The sequence below is a fragment of the Artemia franciscana genome, chromosome 11 (assembly GCF_032884065.1).
Source record: "Artemia franciscana chromosome 11, ASM3288406v1, whole genome shotgun sequence".
NCBI classification, from domain to species: domain Eukaryota; kingdom Metazoa; phylum Arthropoda; class Branchiopoda; order Anostraca; family Artemiidae; genus Artemia; species Artemia franciscana.
The window spans coordinates 32417002-32433228 of NC_088873.1; the positions used below are offsets into that span (position 1 = coordinate 32417002).

At 36.6% G+C, this 16227-nt stretch overlaps 1 protein-coding gene across 1 annotated transcript in view; it reads left to right on the forward strand.

Moving 5' to 3' along the window:
• LOC136033100 (probable ATP-dependent RNA helicase DDX43) overlaps positions 1-16227 on the forward strand; it is a 90605-nt gene that overhangs the window by 43060 nt on the left and 31318 nt on the right. The window contains exon 7 of the mRNA XM_065713709.1: positions 3839-4059. Coding sequence (XP_065569781.1) covers positions 3839-4059 — 221 coding nt within the window. The remainder of the gene's footprint in view (positions 1-3838; positions 4060-16227) is intronic.

Genomic DNA, 16227 nt, shown 5'->3' on the forward strand with positions numbered 1-16227 from the left:
GTACATTTTATGAGTGGTGCCCCGAAGGGATGTGAAAAAGAGGTCGTTAAAGACACACCTTGTAACGGCAGTATGAACAAGATCTGAGTAAAGGGGAAATATTTTTTCAATCACTGTGGGAGGACGTCAAGGCTACAGCGCAGCTCCGTGATGTTTGGTGAGCTTTTGTAGACGATCTATGCGCCATTCCTGACTGTGGAGGGTCTAAGGGAAACGACTGCGCATTACTGGTCACCGACACTCCAGTCACCATAATATTTGATTGGCAACTCTTACGTTTGCGAAGACTCCTTCGTTTCAGCATCGCGCAATTAATCCTAACACATATACAGGTTTCTTGAAGTAAATGTGTCGGTATATAATTATTATCTTAGTGTCTTGGAGTTCGTAGAACAACTGAAACGGATCTAAATCGTCGCAATATTTTACTTTATTACTACGTACTTTGTTTTCGAGGAATGGTGATGAAGATGTAGCAAAAATGAAAATGTTGGACTCAATTTGCTTATACTTACTGCCAACTGCGCTCTCTACTTTATTTTAACAAAAATAGAATTTCAAAAATTACAAAAACAATATAGCTGTTAGATTATTTATTTAAAATTCTGTGCCCCTAAAATGTCTGCGCCCGGAGCAAGTGCCCCTTCTATACCCCCCCCCCCAAAAAAAAAATAAATAAATAAACGGCACTGGCTTGGTAGAAAATTAACACAGAACGTGGGAGGGGTGATTGTTCTTGAAAAAATGCCATGAAGCATATAAAAGATAAAAAAGAGCAAATTAAAATCCTGGACAGTGAATGTGTTGAAGAACCCATAGACAGCATCAGCAACGATAGTACCAACGTTTTCCTTCTTCGGAGAGCAAATCTAGTCACCCTTAAGGAAAGGAGAGCATAAATTACATTGCGTTTTGCCAACAATGCCATGCATAACCACCGTACTACTTCTCTTCTCCCTAGTGAACATTTATCAGCCCCACCCCCAACCCACGAAATCGCCCCCCACGTTCTGTTTAAAGAAAAATCCCCCTTTTTGTCCCAATAGGAGTTTCCACTGAAAGATATAGAAGAATGTTCATCCCTCACATAATTGAAATTTTAAATCAATAACCCCCCCCTTTTTTTTCTTTCTCACTCAACTTTTATCTTATAGTTTTAGCGTTTATTTTTCAATTACGAACTTCGTAATTCTTGCTAGCTAGACTTTTGTTTAAATTTGTTTTTCGTGTTTTAACTTTACGAGTTCTTATCGTTTGACTTTTTATTGATTGCAATTATATGATTTTGTACTGACACTAAAGTGCGAATTCGGCCCTTTTGGGCATAGTCGCTTTGATGAAATAAATGTTATCTTATCATGAAATTATTTTAAAATTTGACGAAAACTTAACTAAAGGGAATAATTTGACATAAAAGGGAATAGATATATTCTGCATTAGCCTAGAACCAAACGAAAAGGCTGGCTGTCTTAAATGAGGTATATCAGAGAATAGATATTTAGACTCATAATTCCATAAAGCCAGTTTAATTGTTCTCATTCGATCAAAATTAGGGTAATTAAAAAGTAGATAGCGCTTGTACCCATATCTAAGTGATTTTCCGGGCGTCTAAAGACAACATGTTGTGGTGTCATTTGATCTATGAGACAAAATTAAAAAGAAAAAATAAGTCTCCACAGCTTTATTTTGAATTTTTTGTGGTGGGTTGATGCGTGAGAACAAGGTAGGGCTTTCACATTGCTACTTAAGAACTTACGTTACGGAGCTTGAGTGGCTAAAATGCTCTATGACTGGACAGCTAATAATGGTTCACCGGTCAGAAACTAGATGACATGCTTATGGACCTGTTAACCAGTGTGATAGGCTTTTTTGACTTGTGTGAAAACACTTTACATAAATTATAGAGATGTAATGTAGAAATAATGCCGCTAAAGAATGGTATAAATTCTTTAAAATTAGAAATGGGAAAAAATATTTCAAATAAATAATGTAGTCAATATTTTGTGCGATTTTTAACCGTGAGTAGTCAACATGGATTTGAAACGATAAAAGGGATTAAAGTAACAGTACGAATCTACCCTTTTTATTTCGTATTGATTTACTTTGATTTGCTTGCACCTATATCTAAGCAATTTTTTCGAGTATCTAAAGACGACAAATTGGATTTACTAAAATTAGGGTTAAAATGATTATAAGGAAGCCATTTATAAAAAAAAACGACCGCTTTTATATTGGGCAGCACCCCTTGTGGGGTTTTTCCGCCAAAAACCACGGCTATATCATCTGCAAGTATGAAAATACACCAACATACCCTTGGAAACAACTTGGCAAGGCATTAATATAAACTAAATACAAAATGGGACCTGATAATTGAGGAGCATTATTATTATCTTGAGGAGCACCTTGGGGAGCACCAGTATTATCAAAGGCCTTAAAGGTAGTCTTGAAACCATGAAATTTTACCCTAAAACTCCTATAAATAACGTAAGAGTAAAGGATATTGAAACCTTTACATCTTGTAAATGTCTTCCGTAATTAATTAAATTTATAAAATATATCGGAGCAGGCTTTCATGCATTATATAAGATACCATTTGTGTTTGTCTGTCTAGGGGATAGTTGCTATCAAGTAATATAGGAGCAATCGCTCGCTTCATTGATTTATTTACTCTAAAACAAAACGGATATTTGATCAAAAATTTTAATTTACTAAAAACAGACAGGACCCTAGATTTGAGTAGCTCCTCATGGGTTTTAGATGGAAGGAATAGTAAGGAAATGGAATGGTAGTTATTAATATTCCTACCATCATATTCTTATGCAAAATTAGGTTCTTCAAATATCTCGAAATATTTTCCTAGAAAATACATGCACTTTAAATGAAAAAAAAAAAAAAAAAAAAAAAAAAAAAACAGGTATTCAACTTGCAATAAATTTAACCTAATAATTTGAAACCTTAACATTACGATTGAATTGTTATTTTTAGTTTCACTTTGAATTTCAGAAAAGTAAATTGGTATCTTAAAAATACTTTTATCTTGTGAAGATGGGAGGTAATGTAAATACTACAGAGAGATTGATTGACCATCAGCTGAACCACCAGACGTCAACCTTTTATACTTTGTATCGCCAGTTACATCAGCCAATATGTCTAAAGAAGTTAATTGATTCAATTTGCCTACCTACCTTCCTTGGTTCCTAATAAAACCCGAAAGTTCTCATGAGGTTATCTGAAGTTTAAAATGTTTTTTTTTTTTAATAATATCTTTCACTAAATGTAAAAAATAAAATTTTATTTTTGACCCGCATGAGAGGCTATCTTTGTGAAAAATTAATTTCACTTTACATAAAAAAAAATTCGAATAATCTTAATCAAAAGAGACTCGGTTTACCAAGTTTTTGTAGAATAGTTTTTAAAATTATTCCTTCGCTTTTTTAAAATTATATCCTTCGCTGAGACATAACTATAGTACAACGCTATAGTATAGTACGACTATAGTATAACGTCTATAGTAACTATAGTATATCTGTTAAATCCAATTAAACTTTTTTTGTGTTCTTAAAGAATTGCATAGTGAAATCTTTCACTTTTCGTTTTCCTGCAGGAGTAATTTCCTGATTTTACGTATCTTAGGTGGCATATTGTCATTAAAAATTTTTTCGCTTAATATTGCTAATTTTTTTTCAGGAATTTTCTCCATCAGGAAAAGTTGAAATTCAGATCTTAACTGCGAGTAATTTTCTTCTTCCTTTTTTTTTATTAAAAAGTGTATAACTTATAACTTTACCTTTAAACCTATGGGCTTTTTGTATTAACGCGCTGTATATTGTGCTTTCAGGAAGGAAAACTTTGACATAAAAGTAAAACATCATAACGAGAATGACCCACGACCGATACCTAATCCTGTTCTAACATTTCAACAAGCATTCCGAAAGTTTCCAGAAATTCTTGACGAAATCAAGAAACAAGGATTCATGACCCCTAGTCCAATACAATGTCAATCTTGGCCTATTTTGCTGCAAGGGAACGATATGATTGGCATTGCTCAAACAGGAACAGGTAAAAGATCAGATTTTTTTAGGGGGGATATATATATATATATATATATATATATATATATATATATATATATATATATATATATATATATATATATATACGCATAATAATGTATGAGACCGCACTGGCTAATCATAACAAAACATAAAATCGCTAAGAAGAGGAAAAACGAAGACAATAACAGCCAGTGAAAATTTTAAAAACTATGCAAATATTTTGGTCAAGACCTCCGCTTGACCCTCCTTAGTGCAGAATAAAACTGGTAAAATAAAAAAAAAAAAAAAAAACTTTAAAACAAACATAAAACTAAAATAAGATCACCCTTTCAGAGCAACGGTGAAAGAGTAAAAAAAAGTCTCTGAGACTTTTGATTCCGCCTTGGCTCAACATGTCTGACAACCCATTTAATTTTATTTGACAATACCCCCGTTATTGCCCCTGTTAAAGGTCTCATGCAAGTTTTCAGGGAGGCAGTTGAAATAAAGAAGCACATTCACCGAAAGGTTGCCTTCAATAGAGACACTTGAGAAACTTTTATAAGTCAAATTTATGATGAAATTATTAATTCCGATTGCTTTTACATCCGTCCACGAAATTATGTTTTGCAATGAGATACAATCTCTGATAATACCCTACCTGGAAAGCGATTAGCTTTTAAGAGAGCTTTACGGAAGACGAAGTTTCGAAATATAATAAGAATATATGAGAATAATATATATTCTTCGGAAGACTAAGGATATAAGACATTTAGTCTTATATTCTGAGTAAAAGTTACCTTTTCACCGATACTCTGAAAGGGTCATCTTATTTTAGTTTTGTGTTTTGTTTTAAGTTTTTTTTTTATATTTTATCAGTTTTATTCCTCACTGAAAGCAGTCAAGCGAAGGTTTTGACCGAAATATTTGCATAATTTTTAATTTTTTCACTGGCAGGTATTGTCCTCGTTTTCTCTCTTCTTCGCGATTTTGTCTTTTTTATGTACGTATAAATTGAACAAATCAGATATTAGCACTCAACACCTTGCAAATCATAACTTCCATCCCTCTAAAACATTGTTTATAATACCTACAACCGCAATAATTAGTTCCCTAGAATAAGTCTCCAAGATACCTGGGAGTCGTGGTGCATCCCCCGCAAAAAAAGCTATTCCTTGTCGTTGTTGTTGTTTAGTTGACGTTTGAGCGAATCAACCGCTCGTATACGTGCGATCCTCTTTTAAAACTTAGCCTATGAAGCCACCTCACTTTGAGAAACACTCAAATAAAATTTTGGCACAGGCCATGTCAACACTTAAGATATCTTGGGAGAGTACTAGGACGTTGTATAGTGTGTTCTTGCTTAAATCATTGGCACTGGCATGTATATCACGTCTGTATTCTGCTATTACTGCTTAAAATATCTGTGAAAAGAAACATACTCAGATTTAAATAAGGCTAAAATACCAGAAAAAATTAATAAATAAAAGGCCAATACAGTAAAAATATATGTTAATACAGTTACTACGATTAAAAGATCTATAAAAGGAAACGTAAATACGAAATAAAAAGGTCAGTACAATGAAAATAAAAGTCAATACATTATAACTATAAAAAAATAATAATAATAATAAAATAAGAGAATGTTATGCAGATTACAACTCTTTATATACCTAGTCAACAACAACATAGTCTTTCTATGGACCCACTTAGGGGACTTAGCCTGACCTAGGATTGCTCTCATTGTAAATGCACCAAAATACTTTATAATTTGGTTTCTAAACAAATTTCTTTGTACTGCATATTTTGTGCACTTCATGAAAATATGCCTACGATCATCATACTCGTTACAAATACTACAGAAGGGCGAGCTAACTCTCCCCATTTATGTAAAACTGAACGGGTTTTGGCATGACCTTGTCCTCAATTTAAACACAGTAACAGCAACAGATTTAATATCATGTACAAGTCCATCAGGTGGTGCCTTATAGTCATAAAGTTCTAAAATTGGATTTATACAATTTGTAATAAAATTATTGGTAAAATAAAATAATACATGCAAAATATTCGTTTTGAGTAGGTTTTACACTTATACTCTGACCATTTAAAATACCCCACTTTGCCATTATATCAGGCGATTCATTTCCAGCAATTTCCAAATGTGCTGGGACCCAGACAAGAAATATGTTATTTCCCACAAGCTCGAATGACCAAACTATTTGGTGGATATTACAAACCAATTCGCGACAAGGTTCATGCTCATTCATCAGGTACTCAAGGCCTGAGGCTGAGTCAGAGCATATCATCCAACTCCGGGCATACCCATATGACATAATAAATTCCAATGCCTTATATATAGCAATCATCTCAATTGAAAAAATGGACAGGCTTCCTGGTAACTTAAAGCTACATAAAACTGACATACTGGGGACCACCACTGCACAGCCAGCACCCTTATCCGACTTGGAGCCATCAGTTAAAATTTGTATACAGTCTCTTAATTGGTCTATTTGTCTTAGCCAGTCATGTTTGAGGGTCAAGTTATCATCATCCCCACGGTCAGATACAGGAAAATACACATTATTCTTTATTGCACATAGCTTATTCAATATATTATCCTCAAAAACTATCTCGTTAATGGGTACTATATTTGGGCACTCATTTGAAAGCAAATTATCGCACCTATAAAAAGCTGGAGTGTTCCTATAATTTCTATCTTGATTATATCCTCATTTAAACCAGATTTTTTAGTGAAATACTTCACAAGTAACCTGTCACGTCGTAGCTTATGCGTGCTCACTCCAATTCAATCATCATTGCTGGAGTAGGGGTACTATTTAGGCAGCCATTGGATCGCCTAAGTACAGTATGGAACACTTTATCTAGCTTTTGAGATTCTTCTGACTAGCATAACCATATATAAAGCTACCATAATCAATTACCATAATTAAGCTTACTAACAATAACAGCCTTTATAATTTTACTAAGACACTTAAAAGGAGCACCCCTTTTCCCTAGACACATTACATTTATAAGGTTTAATCTACTCCTAATATTGCCTAACAAATACTCTATGTGTCTTAACCAAGTCATTTTACTGTCGAAAATTAGGCCTAGGTAGCAGAAAGAGTCATCCAGCTAAGAGCCTGATTAACAACATTTACTTGTGGTACTGCAGTATTATTATATTTTGAGAATAGCATACTAGCTGTTTTCTCAGGTGATAATGTCATATTATTCTCGCCACACCATTGTTGAAAATTATTTAATGCTTTTTGCATCACTGACTGTAAAAGAAGAGATGTTTTCCCAGTTTTTACCAGGGCAATGTCATCAGCATATATATAGGCTTTGCAGCCAATGACAGTGGACATGTTCAAGTCACTGCAAGTCACTGTAATAAATTATAAACAAAATAGGACTTAAAACTCCCCCTTGGGGTTGACCCAAATCATTTTTAACCTGAAAATTTGTAGTTTACCCACTAGCAGTTACCTTAACCTCACGATTTCTCAAAAAGCTTGAAATCCAATTTATGCAATTGGCAGGTATACCTATTTCCCCTGTTTTCTTTAAAAGTTTATCCAGGTCAACTCGGTCTAGTGCAGACTTCATGTCTAGGAAAACTGCAAATGTATCTTTCTTGCATCTGAAACCCTGTTTTATTTGGTCCTCAAGTCTAATAGTCAGAGCGCCAGATTCTGTATCTTGCTTATTTCGATTAGTACCCATGCCGGAAGGTACAAAAATATTAAGGGTGGGTCCCATGGTAGTAGACCATGCTGAAAACGAATATCGTAGGGCGCATGTTCGTCGTTGGGGCGTTTCTGAGATATAGGCCAAAAACACCAAATTTGGCCTATAATGGGGTTCGATGATTCTTTTTCTTTTTTTACAGATAAGATTGGTCGAAGCCAGTGTACCCTTACATCAATAGAAAGAAGAGACTTGGGGCTACACGAATATGATTTTTGTTTTTAAAAATAAATAAAAAATAGTACACTTTTTACTGCAGTTTTTAAAAAAGTCAGATTTTTGTCAACAAATTTCTAACAGAAAAGCTAAAAACTCGAAATTTTTTTAAGATAGTTTTTTTTATATTAAAAAAGAAAGCCCGTTTACTTCCGAACACATTGAGCTAAGAAAAAAAGTTTAAGTTATTATATCGGGGGGGTCTGCAACTTTTTTAGCGAGTGTACCCGATAATATGAATTTTGTTTAGTAATCTGCTAACTAGCGGGGAGTTGATTGATAAGCTAAGCAGAAGAAATTGATAAGTAGAAGTCGAAAAAGAAAAGTGAGTCAGGTAGGCCAAGATAAAAAAACAAAACAAAAAAAACAGTTACTTCAGGTTGATTCAACATTTGATTCTGACGCAAATACTGATTTGCTGATGGATGATAATGAAGAATATGACAGAAATTTAGAAGATCAAAAAACAATTTTTAAAGAAATAGAATTTTTAAAAGCACTTTTCGTGTTGTAAAGTTGGCTGGAAAAATGAGTGTAATTTTTTTTTGCAGAAGTGAGAGACTTAATGAAAGTAATTTACAAAATTAAATATCACAAGAAACTAGGTGATACTGAGTAATTTAGATTTATAAGGACGATAAAAAGACATGTTACATTGATCAATCAGATTTAGTATTGGAACTTCCAGTTCTAGTGAAAATGCTTGTCAAATGGAACATCTTTGATTTGAAATTGATTTGTCAATATTTAATCTAATATCTTGCTTTTCCTTCATGAAGCACCGAACAACCATGCAACTGTCATAAAATCTCTGCGAACGGTCACGGCGGTAAGTAAAGCTGTCGGATGTGATGATACGGTGGTCACGCAAGATCTTTTCATTTATCAGCTAGCACAGGAAGTGAACAGTAAATACCCGGATGACTTCAAAAACGTAATCCTACGGATGGGAGGCTTCCACCTCCTGCTCAACTAACTCAAGGCAGTTGGTAAGATAATGGACAGCTCCGGACTCAAAGAGATTATAGTGCAGGCAAAGCCGCTGCTACCTGGTACATGCGAAAAGGTATTTCAAGGGAAAGGCTACTACCAAGATATCAATGCCTACTGCATACTGTACGAGGTCTTGCTAGCCCTCTACTGGGAGTCCTTGGAAGAGTATTACTCCGAAGCACAAAAAGACTTATCCCGTCTTGACCAGCTGGGTAGTGCAATTGAGTTATTCAGGACTTCATTGGCAAACGGTGCTAACGCGCGAATTGCACTTCAGAAGGCAAATGATACCTTTATCACTTTGGCTCCCATAATGAATGCCTTCGAAACCCTTCGAAATGCGTCCCCCACGTTTGCTCTCTGGCGGTAGTTCTTGGAAATACTTGAAATAGCGATGCAATTCAATCATGCTGAACGAGACTGTGACCAGGAGTCTCATTTGACAGCAACTGCTCGGATGTTGCCACACTTGGTGGTGGCTGACCATCCTCAGTATACAAGATGTCTCATACAGTACCTATATGACATGCGAAGTTTACCACAAACCTTTCCTGGTGTACACAGAAGGCTCATGAAAGGATACTCCGCAGTGAAGAGAACGCCCACTAGGTTTACGGCCACCTGTTCCGATCAGATACTGGAATGTACAGGGAACAAGGATGCAAAGACGACGGCCGCAATAATAGGAGAACAAATGGATGAGAGACAGACCGAAGCTTGGATTCTTACCTTATTGATTTCCGCTGCCATCAGCAATGGTTTCCTGCAAGTAGTCAACGCATCCACAGAGACATTGAAATATCACGAAGACAATCAGTCGACGACGACGCGGTTACAACTTTCACGAGATAGAGTTCGAGACATTTTCACTACATGTGGCAATTCGTTCAGCAGAGTGGACTTCGACCTAGTGAATATTGTGACGTCAGAAGTCGTGGACGATGAGAAGATTGTTTCTGATATTACTTGCGTAGCCACAAAAGGAAAAGAGGTGGTTGAAGACTTTTTGTGCAACAGGAAAGACGATGTGAAAAAGGTTTTACTCCGAACTTTCCCTTCAGAGAAAAAAAACTCAGAAAGTGAATGGTGTCCCTAAACCGATCTCCTGAGCTCTGAAGTAACAGCCTTGAAGAGAACCATTACTGCTCAGTTGAGCTACGGCGAAGAAAAGGAGAAAGCCGTTGCAAAGATCTTCACAAAAGAGATTCTTCTTTTCCCTCCATCCATTTTTGAACATCTTCCGCAACCATCAACCAAGACATCCTCTGGCTGAAAAATGAGGGGGGGAGGGGAGAACAAAGCTGTGCTGTTGAACTGGCTAAGAAAAAAAGGAGGACTTTCATCTTGGCCGGCCACTGTGAAATCCAAAGAAAAAACATCAGGTACAGTACACATCATTGACCTAATGTCCAAGATAAGGTCATATCTGCCTGCCAGGTTTGAAAAAGTCAAATCCTTCGCGGAAAGATTTCTTCTATCATTGATGAATTATCTTCCAATGGGTATTCCTGAAGTCCACATTGTCGCACATCGGTACGACGGGCTGTTTTGGAAGCTCACGGAAACCGGAGAGTTGATCCCCTTGAAATCAGCATGCTGACTCCGACGAGGGAAAGGGAAAAACCTCCAGATTTCCGCTCTTAGCACAATTGAAGAATGGGATGCCGTACTTGCAAGCTCAGCGTCTAAAAGCCGGCTTCCTCGAAATTTTGTATGAAACCTGGGAGCAGATGAGTGATCAGCTTCCGAACGCACTCAACATTTTTCTCTCAGGTGGGTTCAAGGAGAGATTCAAAGTGTCTCTGATCAAGCGTGGCTGCTGTCCAACTTTACCAGAACACTGTTAATACGAGGAATGCTTGACCTCCAGCCACGAAGAGGCTGACCAACGCCTATGACACATGTCAAGTACGCTAGCCGTTACGCTTGTAGCATCGTAGCATCGTTGTGCTTGCCAACGACACAGACGTGGCAGTAGCCTGTGTTCATTTTTTGAAGAGCTTCAAGCTGAAGGATTGAGCGAACTTTTCTTGAAGTTCCCGACTTACATTATCCCAGTACTCGAGCCAGCGGATGGAGTCCACTTGTCCAAAGAGGAGCAGATTATGTTACCGTTCGTGCACTGTCTGCCAGGTTGTGACACAACGAATTTTTTCTTCGGCGTCGGGAAAGCTTCTTTCTTAAACACCGCGGTGTCTCCAACTTTTGCCTCAAAAATGGTGTCTGTGACGGAGCAGATCAAGGATGCAGAAGGGAAGCTTTCAGTCGACGCGCTTAGAGAATTTTACGACCTATCAAAATTCCTAGTCATTGTAAACAATACGGTAAACAGGCCGGATTAAATTCACTGGCCAGTGTAAGGGCTTACATTCGGTGCCAGAAACAAGATGTGAAAAGACTTCCACCTTCTGACAACACCTTCGAGCCATGCATACGAAGAGCCATATTCGCTACATGGATAATCTTGTCGTCAGTACAGGCTCGGCCGAGCATTCCAGATCCACTTCTCCTTGGATGGAAGATGGCTGAATGGGGAGTAGATGCGGTCGTCTCAAACTGTAAAGAAGCATCAAGCCTGGAATCTTACTGCAGATGCAAAAGTGGAAGATGCAGGAAAGACTGTAGCTGCTCAAAAATGAAAGGATGCTGCAGCTTATGCTCCTGCCGCAGAACGAGGAGGGCATGCAGGGAGTCTGACCTTGCCCCATCTGAATTCTCGGAAGAAGAAAATGAGGAATATTTGTGAAAATTTTATTTGATACCTTTTGCTTTTAATTGCAACAGGTCCCCAATCAGTTACTATTACCCAATTTTACGGGCAGGCCGAGTAAGACAACTCCAATATGCCGACTGAATCCATCTGTGAAGCAGAATTCTTTTATGTAGTAAATAGCTCAGTCGTATTACTGGCAAATTAGGTCCCAAAAAGGTAATTACAGACGCCTTAGTACACCAGAAAACATATTCGTCATTTCTATAAAAAAAAAAAAAAAAAAAAAAAACTTTTTTTAGTCAACATTTTTTTAAACCTATTTTTATTTTTAATTAAAAGTTAAAAATTTTAAACAGTTATGAAGTTTGAAGTATTCCTACCCTTTGAAGAAAAAAAATATATTAGCCTATGTCCCTTTTCACGATACGGCTAGTGATCATTTCAGTGACACTACAAAAAAAAAAAATCGCAGACCTTTTAAAAATAAAAATAGTTTATATGTTTTTAGCTCAAATTGTACGGAATTGAATGCACTTTCTTTTCGAATATGAAAAAAATTTGTTACCTTGAAGAAATTTCGAGCTTTTAGCTTTTCTTTGAGATATTTGTTGAATTTTACAGCACTTATTTTAAAACTGAAGTAAATAGAGAAAAAATAGTGTTTTTTTTTTCAATTTAAAAATCATATTCTTGTAGATCTAGATCTCTTCTTTCGATTGATATAATATTACGCCAGATTCCTCATCCCAATAAGTCGCAAAAAAAATCCTGAATCGTCACACTTAGTTATAGGCTAAATTTGGCGTTTTTGGCCTATATCTCAGAAACGCCCCAACGGCGAACATGCGCCCTACGATATTCGTTTTCAGCATGGTCGACTACCCTAGGATCCGTCCTCAGCATTTTTGTACCTTCCGGCATGGGTGGGTGCACGATACAGAATCTGGCGCTCTGACTATAACTAAGCAGTCAGTTGTGCTCCGATTTGGGAGGAAACCAAACTGTTCTTTTTGTGCAGCTTTTGTTACAAGCCCAGGGATTCTATTTTTAATCAGATATTCCATTAGTTTATAGAGACAAGATGTTAGTCAAATGGACCTATATAAATCTGGATTAGAGGGATCCTTTCCTGTTTGAGGTATAAGGATTATGGATGTCTTTCTCCGTTCTTTGGGAGTGTATCCTTCTTTGATGAACTTATTGAATAGAATCAGAAGAATATTTTGGCTTCCATTCGTAAATTTTTAAGCATTAAATTATGTATTTGATCTGGGCCAGGTGCTCCTGGCCTTATTTTCTTTATAGCAGTTTCTAGTTCTTCAGTAGTGAACGGTTCCATTTGGGGCTGGTTATTATTATCTGTAGTTATATTAGTTGGTGCTTGATACTGATACCTTCGGTCATTTTTTTAAAAAATTATCTAGGAGGATTTTCATTTTGTCTTGTAGAGCTGTGAATTCCATGCCATCCTTTCTGAGGAGAATAGGTATTTTGGGGGGATTTTTTTTCGCCTGTATAAATTTCTAAATTTTACACATATTTTTTATATTTATATTATTTGAAAATTTTGCTTCAATTATTTTTTTCCATCCTTCTCGTGTTTCTTGGAGCACAGCCTTTTTTTTAATGCAGCGGCCCTATTCATCTCTCTTTTGTTATTTATTGTTGGATTTCCTGCATATTGATTTCTCTTTTTTTTCTAACTAAGCTTTTTCACAGTTGGCATTCCAACCAGGAATGGTATTTCTTTTTCTTTCCTTGGGCTTAGAGAAACAAAAAATATCTTCACTAGTCTTCACTAGCAAATGTGTTACTTGTTTATGTAATAAATCAATTGAATTATCAGTCAATATTTTTTGTAGTTTAGATGCTATTCTACTTTGTCAACTGGGCCATTTATTACTACAGAAATTCCACATTTTAGTTTTCTCTAACTCTAGTCTGGTAGTCTATGGATTCCTCTAGTTGCACAATTAATGGAAGGTGGTGATATTCCACAGCGCCAGCTAGTTCAACATGTTGGTTTAGGGCTAATGAATAGGAAACAAGTGATAAATCTAAAGTAGAATACTTACCATTGGATATATTTAGCCTAGTGCCCAGGTCGCAGGGTGTAATAAGACAAAGATTACTATCAGTTTCCAAAATATAATCAGCAAAGAGAAATGACTGTTGGTCCTGTTGTGATGTAGTGTCCCACATTTTATTATGAATATTGAAGTCACCCCCTATAAATTTATCATTTTCACAGTAATCATTTACCTTTTGAAATTGATTCAGGTCAAAATCCACTGTTGCTCTATTATAGTAGTTAACAACAGGTAACCATCTATTTTCTTCAAGTTTAATATTTATCAGACCAACTTCATTTTTACCTGTAAAGGGTTCTAGACTGCCACCAGGACCTGGGCGTTAACTGATCAATCCTTAATTACCTTTACACTCATGTTTACTAAATTCCTTTGTTAAGTATCTACCTAAAAGTATTCTGCCTGACCTGTGGATAATTGCCTCTCTAGTTTCTATAAAACTCTTAGCTAAAATATAAACACCGGTCATTTTGGTCTGATTCTCTGCGAATAAGTCGTCAGTATTAGTGCCAGATCACTAGTCCTTTCCTGAACATCTTTTCAGAGTCATCTGTGGAGGTGCAGGGGGCTCCTTGTCCATCCCCACGAGCCGAAAACACCAAGTAGCCTAAGAAACTGGCCAAAGAGTAGCCAAATTATCCTAGAAGTATGAGAAAAACAGATTAACATATACTTTCTACTTTACGAGAAAAAATTCAATGGTACAAAAAAAGCTATTTCACTCTAACCAATCGTTTTTTCTTCCTCCAAAACTATTCCTTACTTAGGGAAAGAAAAAAAATACTGATATAAAAAAAAATGTGTAACTAAAACGGTCAGAATGCCAAAATTGTTTAATTTTTAGCAAAATGACCGAGCTGTCAAGTGTTCGCGTAGAATGCAGAGTAACACCTAATAAAATTCATTTAGAAGAAACTTTTGTGTTAAAATGGTAAAAAAGGTAGCTTAACAGTACATAAAATTCTTCTTCTTCTTCTTTCCTTATGCTTTGGTCGAAAGACTTCACATGCCCGTTACGACCTCTTCTTCCTTTTGGCGAACGGGCCTCCAAAAATGTTTTCATCACGAAGTTCCAATTCCAGAATTTGTATGAGGGTATACGGACTGCATACAGTTCTTTCACCCCTTTGACTTCAAAATGACACTAGCAATCCTTCTTCGTCGTCTTCTCCTCCCTTCTGTTTGGTTTGTGGGAAGTGCCAGTACTTGAGCTGCCTGTCCTCAGCAGTTTAAGGTCTAGAGGCCGGCTGTTACCGATACGGCTCTTCCTACTCACTCTCGCTCTCTTCTGCACAGTAAATCTTCATTAATAAGCCAGCTCATTTTCCATTGTCTTTTTCATGGTGAAAATGTAATGGAATCACAAGGTAACGTTGATATCCTTTAGAAACTCCAAAATCTCCGAGAAAATCAGAGTTGTAGAACTCTTTAATAATATGTTTTTAAAGTGTAGTGATGCTACACTAGGCTGCAATCCTTGGTCTCTTATCTAAAAGCTTTCTTCTTTTTGGAAAAAGGTCCTGACAATCCAATAGAATATGTTGGAGAGATTCTTCCCACTGGGAGCAAAACTTACACAATGGGCTTTGCGACTGCTTGGCTCTATATTTTTCTTTATTTAAATAAGCTGACCCAGCTCGGATTTGAAAATATATAGTGCTGGCCAATCTAGATTGAAATGGGGAAGAAAGCTGTGGAGATAATTTGGTCCGAATACGATTGATTCTGCTCCTCATTATATCCCTTATAGTTTTTTGGATTGACTCCGGATGTTTGCTATCTGCTACCTATTGTGCAGTCTCATCTGCTACCTCATTTCCTTTGATTCTACAGTGTCTGGGTACGTGCTAGAACTTAACTTTAATTCCTTGTCTGGAAGGTTGTAGAAGTGAATTCCTAATTGCTAATAAATCACAGCCAGGAGCTTCCCAATTTATTTTTGAGACCAGCCGGAGGGCAGATTTTGAGTAACTAAAAATAACCACTTTTTTATTATAGGAGGGACTGCAGGAGAGTATTTAGAGCCACTTCAATGGTTTTCAGTTCTGCTGTTAGGACTGAGGAGCAGCTTCAAATTGAGATCTGGTATGAATACGCCTGCACCTGTCTTCCCTTCTCTTAGCAATCCATCTGTATATACTTCAAGGCAATCTAGGCAATTCATTTGTTACAAGTTAAAAATAGCTGAATTATTAACTGTTAAGGAAGGTTATCCTTACTGTTAGGAATCAGCTCGAGAATGACTTGAGGGGCAACCATTCTCCAAGGGGGGGGATCTGGTATAAGTAGAGGATTAGATACAGTCTCACTCCTCCAGTTCAAAATAGTTTCTTTGAACAGCATAACTCCAGAGGGTAATTTTTGGGATATGCTTCTTAGGTCTTCGAGAAGTGTGGAAGTGACGATGTGTTTAGGGCCAAAAGCT